Source organism: Dendrobates tinctorius, unplaced genomic scaffold (assembly GCF_039654945.1).
Source record: "Dendrobates tinctorius isolate UK_male_01 unplaced genomic scaffold, ASM3965494v1 ptg000011l, whole genome shotgun sequence".
Classification (NCBI taxonomy): domain Eukaryota; kingdom Metazoa; phylum Chordata; class Amphibia; order Anura; family Dendrobatidae; genus Dendrobates; species Dendrobates tinctorius.
The window spans coordinates 111719481-111731782 of NW_027361679.1; the positions used below are offsets into that span (position 1 = coordinate 111719481).

Consider the following 12302-nt stretch of genomic DNA (forward strand, 5'->3'; position numbering starts at 1 on the left):
CAAAATGGAGCATTTTGGGAACAGCCATTAATCTCAAAATTGAGACAGTCGATGAGGTTGTCAAAGCATGTGTGGTTCTGCACAACTACATAATGGCTACAGAGCGACCCAACATTGAACTTGATGAACCTGTTTGTAACCCATTGCCAGATTAAGGGAAGTTACCCAAATGAGGGAAACATTTGCTGCCTTTGTTTCTGATATTGGACGTGTGGCATGGCAAGATGAGATGGTTTAGTAAAATGTTCCTGTAATGTTATGTAAAGTTATGTAGCTGGAATGTTAAAATGTACCTTTAATGTTTGCTGACAATAAAACACCACTAGTGAAACACCTGTTCTAAGTGACCTCTACATTACAATACTTTTTTTTAAAGTTTAATAAGGTGATCACTGGTTCATAACTACAGTCTTTATAAAATCCAATCGCTGTCTCATGCAGATTGCATGAGACAGGGAGTCGATTATAACCAGATTGGGTTATGCTTTACACAACACCTCTTCTCTCTGAGGTCAGTGCTATGGTAAGTGACGTCGGATTAGCTCCATCGTCTCTTCAGTCTACATTTCTATAGTCTAATAGATTAATGCAGACTGAAGAGACGATGGAGCTAATCCACCTCATATCTTTACTCACCTGCCCGTGTGTCAGAACTAGTGAACTCAGGATGCTGAAAACCCAGCATCCTGAGTGCACTAGTGCTGACACCTGGGCAGGTGAGCATTGCTGACCCCTGACCCTTTGTTTTGTATTAATTCTGATTTTTTGGAGGATTTTCAGTCCTCTTTGTGTTTTTGCCACGTCATAGCTCTATGACAGACACAAGAAGCAAAGCTGCAGTGTAAAGCAAAGAAAGAAAAGGAGGAGCAGATTGTGTCTGTCATGGAGCTATGAGGTGGCAAAAACACAGTGTGTGTAGACGGCGACATGTGTGTTGACGGCGCACTGTGTGTGTTGCCAGCGACGAAAGAGACAAAGAACAAGCAATGATAGGGGAAAAACAACACAAATTTATTTACAACACAAATTTTTTTTTTACTTTTTACGAAATAATGAGGGGGAAATGGTTATGGACCTGGGAGGATTGGCTAGGTGTGGACGATGAAGGAGTTCCAGGGGAAGTGACTACTAAATGTGTGGGGTCTGGGAGGTCAAGGATAGAAGTATACACATTAGGAGTGGAAGCATGGGACGGAGAGAGACACATTGGAAGGGAGAGACAAACTGGACAACACAGACACATTGGGAGGTGTGGGTAGAGGTAGTTGAACAGTTTGTCTCTTCTTTTTTGTTTTTGGCTGCTGGCTTCTTTTATGTCTGTGTCTCCATGGGAGGGTTGGAGTGGTGGGTTCAGCGCTGGATGTGGAGGGGCGTGCTGGATCTGGACCCGGCATGGTGGTGGTAGTGGACAGCCGTGCATGATCTTGACCAGGCATGGTGGTGGCGGTTGACAGCCGTGCAGGATCTTCACCAGGAATGGTGGTGGCGGTGGATGGCCGCACAGGAGCAGGACTCAGCATGGTGGTAGAGTGGAGTTCAGCAGCACCCGGCATGGTGGTGGTGGTATAGTGGTGTGCGGCAGGACTGGGCATGGTGGTGGCGGTACAGTGGTATGCAGAAGAACTCAGTAAAGAACTGAAGCGGCTTAGTGGTGGCACAGGTGGAAATGCCACATGTGGCTGCTGGAAGTACCGAGTCTGCTGCATAGCCTGAACGTATGCAGCATTGCAGGCCTGCATAACATTAAGCTGGAGTTCAGGCGTAAGGTGTTCCGACATGCCCCACTCTATCGTATGAAAAAAATGTTGTGCCGGTCTCCGGAGGTCGGCTTCCAGATGGTCAAGGCATCGGTTGACATCCTGGAAAAGTGTGTTTATATGGGCAAGCCCACTTTCCAGTTTGTCACCGATCGACTTCAGGCCATTCTGTAAGACCGAGCTCAAGTGAATAAACTCAGGCATGAGTGGCCTGTCCAAGGCCTTCTGCCGCTGGCGAGAAGACTCATAAAAACCAGTGGCAGAGGCCTGGGACAGGGGAACACCTGATGGACCAGCTGCCTGTACTCCAGCCTGTGAAGCCGGCCCACTTGCTGCATCGCTGATGGATGACTGGAACTGTTCTGTGGCTGTTCGATGAGGGGCCGCTCCAGAGGACAATCCAGGTTCAAGGGTGCTGCTCCAGGTTTTGTGTGGAAAAGAAAAGAAAAACATTACTATACAAAAATAAGAATTGTAAAAGCTCCAACTCCTGTGGAACAGAAAAATTCAGATTAGGGAACACAAAACAATGGAATACAACACTAAAATACTTACGTACTCTGAGCAAGGGCAGGCCTCAGGAAAGCCAGCATCCTGTGATATTTGTATTTCCTTATCCTTGCTACAGCACCACTGCGAACTTGGATCTCCTGTCTCTGGTCCTTGTTGAAGCGATCCTTCATCGAACGCCAACGGGTTCTGACTTTGTTCACTGTGAAGGGGGAAAAAAGAAATTGTTAAACAATGCACTTTAGGCTAGGATCACACAACTGTGTGTGAAGCAAGCAGGGTCGCCATCAGGGCATGACAGCCCTTACAAGTGTATGGGGCCCGGTGATTATGGGGGCCCGGCCGCTGCCCGAGCACGCTGCCGCTGCCCCGGGTCCCCCTACATTTTGTTCAGGCTTCTCCGTTTGCTGCTTATTAAATCATGACTCAGGCCTGCCGGTCACCCCCGTTCACCATGGTCCAGCGCCGCCCCCTCAAGTGACGTCACACGCTGCTCTTTTCCACTTCCTCATTCCGGAGCAGATCGGTGTGCGCGCGCTACGTGGGACTGGGAGTGGTGGCAGAAGACTGTGGACTGTGGTGCCGGTGGTATGGCGAAGCGCAGACTGCAGCCAGGCAGAGTCACGAGGCGGCAGTGAGCAAGGAGGGTAAGGTAAGTAGTCTTTGTCTTGTCTGTCTCTCACTCACTCACTCTATCTCTGTGGCAGCCGTGCTGATGATGGGGTGAGCAAGGGGGGCTGATGATGGGGTCGGGTGAGCCAGGGGCCCGGCTGATGATGGGGTGAGCCAGGGGCCCGGCTGATGATGGGGTGAGCCAGGGGGCTAATGGATGATGGGGTGAGCCAGGGGGCTGATGGATGATGGGGTGAGCCAGGAAGCTGATGGATGATGGGGTGAGCCAGGGGGCTGATGGATGATGGGGTGAGCAAGGCGGCTGATGGATGATAGGGTGAGCTAGGGGGCTGATGGATGATGGGGTGAGTCAGGGGGCTGATGGATGATGGGGTGAGCCAGTGGGCTGATGGATGATGGGGTGAGCCAGGGGGTTGATAATGGGGTGAGCCAGGGGGACAAATCTCCATGCTCCTTGATAACTAGGCACATTGTTGACTGTCTCCACAGTCTCCACCTTCAGCTCAGCCCATAGTCCTATCCTTTTAGTCAGCACAGACTGTGCTGACCAGTACCAGCATGTTGACTGTCTACACCTGCAGCTCAGCCTGTAGCCCTATACTTTTAGGTACCAGCATGATGACTGTCTCCACCTGCACCTCAGCCTGTAGTCCTATCCTTTTAGCCAGCACAGACTGTGCTGACCAGTACCAGCATGTTGACTGTCACCACCTGCAGCTCAACCCGTAGTCCTATCCTTTTAGTCAGCACAGAATGTGCTGACCAGTACCAGCATGCTGATGACTGTGTTGGGGTTAGGGTTGGAGTTAGAATTGGAGGTTTCCACTGTTTAGGCACATCAGAGGCTTTCCAAACGTGTCATGGTGTCTGATCTCAATTCCAGCCAATTCTGCGTTGAAAAAGTGCTCCTTCCCTTCCAAGCTCTGCCATGCACCCAAACAGTGGTTCCCCCCACATATGCGATATCAGCATACTCAGGACAAATTGCACAACTGTTAGGGTCCAATTTCTCATGTTACACTTTGGAAAATAAAAAATTGGGGGTGAAAAGGTCAATTTTGTGAAAAAAATAAGATTTTTTTTTTGTGGCTCTACATTCTAAACTTCTGTCAAGCACTTGGGGGTTCAAAGTGCTCACCACACATCTAAATAAGTTCCTTAAGGGGTCTACTTTACCATAGCGTTTACAGACCGTGGGAATATACCCTAAAGAGTTTTGGAATTATTACTGTATAAAAGTTAGTATACTAAATAAATGGTGTGATCAGCCCTTTACTCTTGACTCCTATTTTATTTATTTTTGTTTTGTTACATAATCACTTAGTGTTACGTTTTGAGGTATATTTATGTTCTATAATTTATCGGTTTTTAATAAATACCAATAAAGAGTTTTTTTTGTAGTGTGTAAGCAGTATATGCAATAATATACACTTTCTATTTATTTGGTGGGCAGGCTAAGGCGGCAGTGGTGGGCAGGCTGAGACGACCATTAGATTCTTCTTGACTGGGTGGTGGGTGCGGCGGCAAAACCGGCTGTGTGAGTAAATAACAAGTCCATGTATTCGTTTGTCCACCATTTCAGTACGTGATTGTACTTATATATACATTGCTATTGGGGAGGTAATGGGGGAGGGGGAAGGCATGTTTGTATAATTATTCCTTCCCCCTCCCCTTTCGACTCCCCAATAGCAATGTGTATATATAAGATACTGGATGATCCAGACCTGCTGGAAAACCAAATGCCCAATGATAACATAAATTCCTTAATTGATGTAAAAAGACATAAATCCATGCGACACATTAATACCTCCACTGAATGTGTCGAAAGTTTTCATAAATTTGTACTCAGAGATTCTTCTCTCTCTCTGAGACTTGAAGTTACCTTTTAAGACAAGTAATTTAATGTCCATCATGCTATGACCAGGGATACAAAAATATTGTCACGCCGTGCTCACCTGGGGGCGGGACCTCGGTCCCGACGTCATCTCTTCCGGAGCTGCGGTCACTCCGGGGGTCCCGTAGGGTGCGCACGCGCAGCTCCCGTCCCCGGGCCTCCTCCTACATGTCACGTTTGCGCTTGCGCGCTCCTGTCAGTGCTGTATAGGGCTCGGTCCTCTCTATGGTAATGGAGGACCTGACCCGGAACCTGTAGTGGTCATGTGCTTTCTGGCTAGGTCCTGACCCGGAACCAGTAGTAGTCATGTGCTATATCAGACGACCTCCCCCTAGGGGAGGTGCCTGATTATTGTTGTGCTCCTGGCTTGGTCTGCCGTGTCCCTGCCTGGCTGTGCGCTGTACTCAGGTCCTCTGCCTTGCACTCTGTTGTGCCTCTTGGCACACGCTCTGAATCTGCACTCTGCTTTGTACTTGGTTGTGCCTCCTGGCACACGCTCTGACCCTGTGTTCTGTCTCGTACTCGGTTGTGCCTCCTGGCACATGCTCTGACACTGTACTCTGTCTCATACTCGGTTGTGCCTCCTGGCACACGCTCTTACCCTGTACTCTGTCTTATACTCAGTCGTGCCTCCTGGCACACACTCTGATTCCGTGCTCTGTCTTATACTCAGTTGTGCCTCCGGGCACACACTCTGATCCTGTACTCAGTCTCTTACTCTGTTACACCTCCTGGCACACCTGCTGCCTGATTCTGTGCTCTGACGTGCTCCTTGCACGCTTCCTGCTTCACTCACACCCGGACGAACGAAGTCTCTGTATACCACGTGTTCCCGTGTCCACACTTTACACGTTCCTACAGACACTCTCACCCACTCGTGTCTCCTGTGAGCCGGCCGCCTGGTGCCAGCAGTCGTGGTGCCTCACCCCCTGGGGCTTGCCCCTGACACTCCCTGTATAGGGGGTGGTCTTCACTAGGTCAGCTCGCCCTGGGAGGGTTGGTGTCACGACCCAGAGGGTCCACTCCAGGAGTCGTCACAGTATAATCAGGCCATGGACCCCGCTGGTGCCACCACCTCCATCCAAAAGGAACTGGTGTTCCTACGGGAGAGTCAGACCAGGATTATGGTCTTTTTGAAATCCATGGAGTCTCGTTTGTCGGCCATACAATCCGTTTCTGCCCAGTCCTCGGCCCCGCACCCGATACCGCGCCTCGGCAAGCCACCCCGATATAGCGGGGACCCTAAGTTTTGTCGAGGATTTCTGAACCAATGCCGGTTACATTTTGAGCTTTTGCCGCAGCACTATCCCACTGAGCGCGCCCAAATTGCCTTTATTGTTTCACACTTAGAGGGGGAGGCATTAGCATGGGTGAACCCCCTCTGGGAGCGCAATGACCCACTCGTCTCTCGGCTTTCCACCTTTTTGGACACCTTCCGCAAGGTGTTCGACGAGCCGGGTCGGCTGGCCTCTATCACCGAGTCCCTCTTTAACCTTCATCAGGGTACGCTACCGGTAGGACAGTATGCCATCCGTTTTCGTACCTTGGCCTCTGAACTCGGTTGGAACAACGAGGCTCTCGTAGGGATCTTTTGGCGTGGCCTGTCCAGTCGGATCAAAGACGTACTGGCAGGTCGGGATACTCCCACCTCTTTAGAGGATCTGATCTCACTGGCGACACGCATCGACCTGCGGTTTCAGGAACGTGCCCGTGAATTAGCCAGAGAGAGGAGCTCCTCTCCCCTCCTCCGTTCCTGCTCCAAGAAGCCGGGAAACTTCTCCGCCTAGGGTTGATAGGAGAGGCCTCCCTAGGTGTACGTGATTCCTCTCCTCCCCTGCTCGTGTCCGTATTATTGAATCTCGGTGCCAAGCGTTATTCTGAGGAGGCTTTCCTGGATTCTGGCGCGGAGGGGAATTTTATCACACTCGAGGCGGTTAAAAAATACCGGATTCCTGTCAGATCCCTGGAGACTCCTCGGTCGATTGTTTCGGTCAATGGTATGTCCGTGCTGGAGTCCGTTACCCAGGCCACCGAAGAGATCGAGCTGCAGATCGGAGCCCTGCACCTGGAGAAGATCTCCTTCCTCGTCTTGTCCACCATGTCTCACGCACTTCTTCTAGGCCTCCCTTGGCTACGGACTCATGAGCCAACCCTGGACTGGCGGTCGGGCGAGATACTCCGGTGGGGACCGTTCTGTCAGGAGAAGTGCCTGTTGCCCGTCCGTCTGATGAACTCTGCCGGTCCATCCCCGGCACCTACAGGTCTGCCGTCGGCTTACTGGTCCTTTGCAGATGTTTTCGACAAGAAGGAGGCCGAGACTCTGCCCCCCCATCGGCCATATGACTGTCCGATTGACCTCATTCCTGGTTCTACGCCACCCAGGGGTAGGATATACCCGCTATCCCCTGCTGAGACCCAAGCTATGTCTGACTATATCCAGGAGAACCTTGCTAGAGGTTTCATCCGTAAGTCCTCCTCGCCCGCGGGAGCGGGATTTTTCTTTGTAAAAAAGAAGGACGGCTCCCTCCGTCCTTGCATAGACTACCGAGGCCTGAACAATATCACGGTCAAGAACAAGTACCCATTGCCATTGATCCCGGAGCTCTTTGACCGACTTAGAGGAGCTCGAATTTTCACCAAACTGGATCTTCGTGGGGCCTACAACTTGATCCGCATTCGTTCCGGGGATGAGTGGAAGACCGCCTTTAACACCAGAGACGGTCACTACGAGTACTTGGTCATGCCCTTCGGCCTCTGCAATGCCCCAGCGGTTTTCCAGGAGTTCGTGAATGACGTCTTCCGGGATATGCTGTACTCCTGCGTGGTAGTCTATCTGGATGACATCCTCGTTTTTTCTCCAGACCTCTCCGCCCACAGAAAGAACGTGCGTCAAGTCCTCCAGCGCCTGAGGGAGAACCGCCTTTATGCCAAGCTCGAGAAATGTGCCTTCGAGCAAACGTCCCTGCCATTCTTGGGGTACATTATCTCAGAATCAGGTCTATGCATGGATCCGGCAAAAGTGTCCGCCGTCCTCGATTGGCCACAGCCCCATGGGGTGAAGGCAATCCAACGCTTCCTTGGTTTTGCGAACTACTACCGACAGTTCGTTCCTCATTTTTCCTCGTTGGTTCGCCCCATCTCGTCCCTTATCTGCAAGGGAGCTAACCCAAAGGCTTGGCCCTCTGAGGCTGAAGAGGCCTTCCAGTCGTTGAAACAAGCCTTCGCCGCTGCTCCGGCGCTTCACCGACCTGAGATTAGTAGACCTTTCACTCTCGAGGTGGACGCATCCTCTACTGGGGCTGGCGCAGTCCTTCTGCAGAAATCCTCTTCTGGACGTTTTGTCACCTGTGGCTTCTTTTCTAAAGTATTTTCCTCCACTGAGCAGAACTACTCCATTGGCGACAAAGAGCTATTGGCTATTAAGTTGGCCTTGGAGGAGTGGAGGTACTTACTGGAGGGTGCCATACATCCATTCAAGATCTTCACAGACCATAAGAACCTGGCGTACATCCAGTCCGCACAGAGGCTCAATCCTCGGCAAGCCAGGTGGTCCCTATTCTTCGCCCGCTTTGACTTTGAGCTACATTTTCGGCCCGGCGATAAGAACGTTAGAGCGGATGCGTTGTCAAGATCATTCCTGTCGTCTGATGCAGAGGAAGAACCCTCTCATATCATTGATTTATCCAAAGTAATTACTGTGGCTCCTGTCAAGTTAACCACGTTACCTCCGGGAAGAACCTTTGTGGCTGAGAATAACCGAAAACGAGTGCTAAATTGGGGACATTCGTCCAAGATTGCCGGCCACGTTGGTGTCAAAAAGACTTTGGACTTAATCTCTCGCCATTATTGGTGGCCTTCACTCTCCCAGGATGTTAAAGACTTTGTAGCATCTTGCCCGTCCTGTGCCCAGAACAAGATACCCAGACAACCACCCTCCGGTCTTCTGTTCCCGCTTCCCATTCCATCGGCTCCATGGCAGCACATAGCCATGGATTTCATTACTGATCTGCCTTGTTCTTCCGGTTGTACTGTGGTCTTGGTGGTTGTAGACCGATTTTCAAAGATGGCTCACTTCATTCCTCTTCCCGGACTACCCTCTGCTCCTGACTTGGCGAAGATCTTCATTTCCCATATCTTCAGGATTCACGGCTTCCCCCAGCACATCGTGTCGGATAGAGGGGTCCAATTCACCTCCCGGTTCTGGAGAGCTCTATGCGGACTCATGAAAGTGTCATTGGATTTCTCTTCCGCCTATCACCCCCAAACCAATGGGCAGGTGGAACGTACCAACCAGATCCTTACATCCTATCTCCGGCATTTTTCTAATGCTCATCAGAATGACTGGGTCGGTCTACTTCCTTGGGCTGAGTTCGCCTACAATAATCACTCCAGTGAATCGTCTACCAAGTCTCCTTTCTTCATCGTCTTTGGACAGCATCTCAATGTGCCTCTACCGGTACTTCCTGTCTCGGGGGTACCTGCTGCCGATTCTCAGTCTGTGGAGTTCTCCAGGGTATGGCAGGAGACCAAAACCGCTCTCGAGAAAGCACGGGACAGAATGAAATTACACGCTGACAAGAGGCGCCTGGACGTTCCTCCATTTCTCCCTAGTGACAAGGTGTGGCTCTCCACCAAATACGTCCGCCTTAAGGTACCATCTTACAAACTGGGTCCCCGTTACATTGGTCCTTTTGAGGTCCTCAGGCGGATTAATGATGTTGCTTACAAATTGAAGCTGCCTCCTTCACTCCGTATTCCCAATTCCTTCCATGTGTCTCTCCTAAAACCTGTGGTTCTTAACCGATTTCATCCTTCTCCAGGCCACACACCCCAGCCTGTTGGCTTGGGGGATGAGTTTGAGGTGAATGACATTTTGGCCATGAAGAAGGTAAGAGGGAGAACCATGTTCCTGGTCGATTGGAAGGGTTTTGGTCCCGAGGAGAGGTCATGGGAACCCAGGGAGAATATCCACGCACCCCAGATTTTGTCTAAGTTCCTCTCCAGTTTTAGAAAGAGGGGGCGTAAAGGGGGGGGTACTGTCACGCCGTGCTCACCTGGGGGCGGGACCTCGGTCCCGACGTCATCTCTTCCGGAGCTGCGGTCACTCCGGGGGTCCCGTAGGGTGCGCACGCGCAGCTCCCGTCCCCGGGCCTCCTCCTACATGTCACGTTTGCGCTTGCGCGCTCCTGTCAGTGCTGTATAGGGCTCGGTCCTCTCTATGGTAATGGAGGACCTGACCCGGAACCTGTAGTGGTCATGTGCTTTCTGGCTAGGTCCTGACCCGGAACCAGTAGTAGTCATGTGCTATATCAGACGACCTCCCCCTAGGGGAGGTGCCTGATTATTGTTGTGCTCCTGGCTTGGTCTGCCGTGTCCCTGCCTGGCTGTGCGCTGTACTCAGGTCCTCTGCCTTGCACTCTGTTGTGCCTCTTGGCACACGCTCTGAATCTGCACTCTGCTTTGTACTTGGTTGTGCCTCCTGGCACACGCTCTGACCCTGTGTTCTGTCTCGTACTCGGTTGTGCCTCCTGGCACATGCTCTGACACTGTACTCTGTCTCATACTCGGTTGTGCCTCCTGGCACACGCTCTTACCCTGTACTCTGTCTTATACTCAGTCGTGCCTCCTGGCACACACTCTGATTCCGTGCTCTGTCTTATACTCAGTTGTGCCTCCGGGCACACACTCTGATCCTGTACTCAGTCTCTTACTCTGTTACACCTCCTGGCACACCTGCTGCCTGATTCTGTGCTCTGACGTGCTCCTTGCACGCTTCCTGCTTCACTCACACCCGGACGAACGAAGTCTCTGTATACCACGTGTTCCCGTGTCCACACTTTACACGTTCCTACAGACACTCTCACCCACTCGTGTCTCCTGTGAGCCGGCCGCCTGGTGCCAGCAGTCGTGGTGCCTCACCCCCTGGGGCTTGCCCCTGACACTCCCTGTATAGGGGGTGGTCTTCACTAGGTCAGCTCGCCCTGGGAGGGTTGGTGTCACGACCCAGAGGGTCCACTCCAGGAGTCGTCACAAATATTTTGCCACAGGTAGATCCATTCTTTTTTCTCTTATTTTGTGGCGATGAGAATTCATCCTTGTTCTCAGTTTTTGCCCGGTCTCCCCCACATACAGAGCCCCAGTTGGACATTTAGTACAAATAATTAAGTACACCACATTAGATGTGATGCAGCTGAACGTACCTGGGATCTTGTAGTCCTGATGTGAGTTGGGGATCTTTATCTTGTCTATCTGATACAGATAGGGGCTATAATACACAGAGTCCAGGATTTTCTCACTTGTAGAACCTGTTACGTGGTTTATATCATCTTCTGCCCATGCGGTTTTTTCTATATTGGGAAAATCATCTGAACTTTGTTCATACACTTTTGGGAACATTTCAAATTTATTTCCAGAAGGAAAGGCTCCAGTAGACTAATCCAACTTATGCAAGAGGTACATGCAGGTAACCCCAAAGGGATGCGTTTTGCGGGAATGGAAAGGGTGAAATTGCCTGCCCAGGGAGGGGATTCACATAAACGCCTCCTTCAAAGATAAGCTAGGTGGATCATACATTCACGAGCACAAGGCCCTACTGGTTTTAATGATAAATTTGACATGACAGTCTTTTTATAAATCTGTATGTTAGTACATTAAATGTACTGTTCTCTAATCCGGACAGGTGGGGAGAAGGGCACCTGTAAGGATTGCTCTGATGCAACCACATAGTTTGATCCATAATAAAATTAGGAACCCCGTCAATTGCCCCTAACCTCTGGACCCATGGAAGTGCATGCAGCGAAAAACAGCCATAGTCCAACAACATCCAAATTCACCATTCCTGCCAATATGCATCTACACCACTGAATAAAGACCTGTATCTGGAACCGTGTGTGCTACTTCTTTACTTATACCGGACACTACGTTTTCTGCCTTCTTGGTTAAGCACCCCAGTTACCTGGTCTCCCGCATTCCTTTTGTGCTCCACATCGAATAGACATGGACGCCAGTGCTGGGACTTTGTCTCTTTTCTTGGATTCAGTTTCATTACTTACACAAGCACAGGCCCACACCCGATGTGTCCCCACACGGTGCACACTAAGCTCCCCATGAACATGGAGCTAGCTGATCCAGTTACACCTAATGGAATCCTGATGTGCAGAGAAAAGGTGTATTCTTTCTTCCTGGATTGCAAACCATTAGTACCAGAATGCTGGAGTTCAAACTTAGCACACTGGCTGAACGGGAGGTGCGACTCTTTTGCACAGGTAACTCTTTGAAATCTTATGCAGACTGCGGAAGTGTACCGTGAGGGTTACAAGTCTACAAAAATATTACCCATTTCAAAGACAATGATGTTGTTACTCAGGAATGGGATACAATTCTGTTACAATGTTCCTGAGACTTGCTAAATTTGGTCCTTAAACAGAATGAAAAGGACAATACAACAACTAATGTTGAACTGGAAAAAGCAAAACAAGAATTAAAGTCAAGACTTACTGACAGCCAAT

The 12302-nt window shown here is 50.4% G+C and overlaps 1 protein-coding gene across 3 annotated transcripts in view; it reads right to left on the reverse strand.

Moving 5' to 3' along the window:
* Positions 1–990: 990 nt before the first annotated feature.
* Positions 991–12302, reverse strand: part of LOC141049624 (uncharacterized) — a 61006-nt gene continuing 49694 nt past the window's right edge. The window contains exons 2-3 of one of the 3 annotated variants that reach the window (XR_012220398.1): positions 2317–2469; positions 991–2172 (exon numbers count right to left, since the gene is read on the reverse strand). Coding sequence is in view for 2 of the 3 variants with exons in the window: in XM_073546225.1 (XP_073402326.1) it covers positions 1173–2175; positions 2313–2469 (1160 nt within the window). In the remaining variant the exon portion in view is untranslated. Of the gene's footprint in view, positions 2176–2312; positions 2470–12302 lie in introns of all 3 variants that reach the window. The other 2 variants (XM_073546234.1, XM_073546225.1) reach the window with 2 other exon arrangements.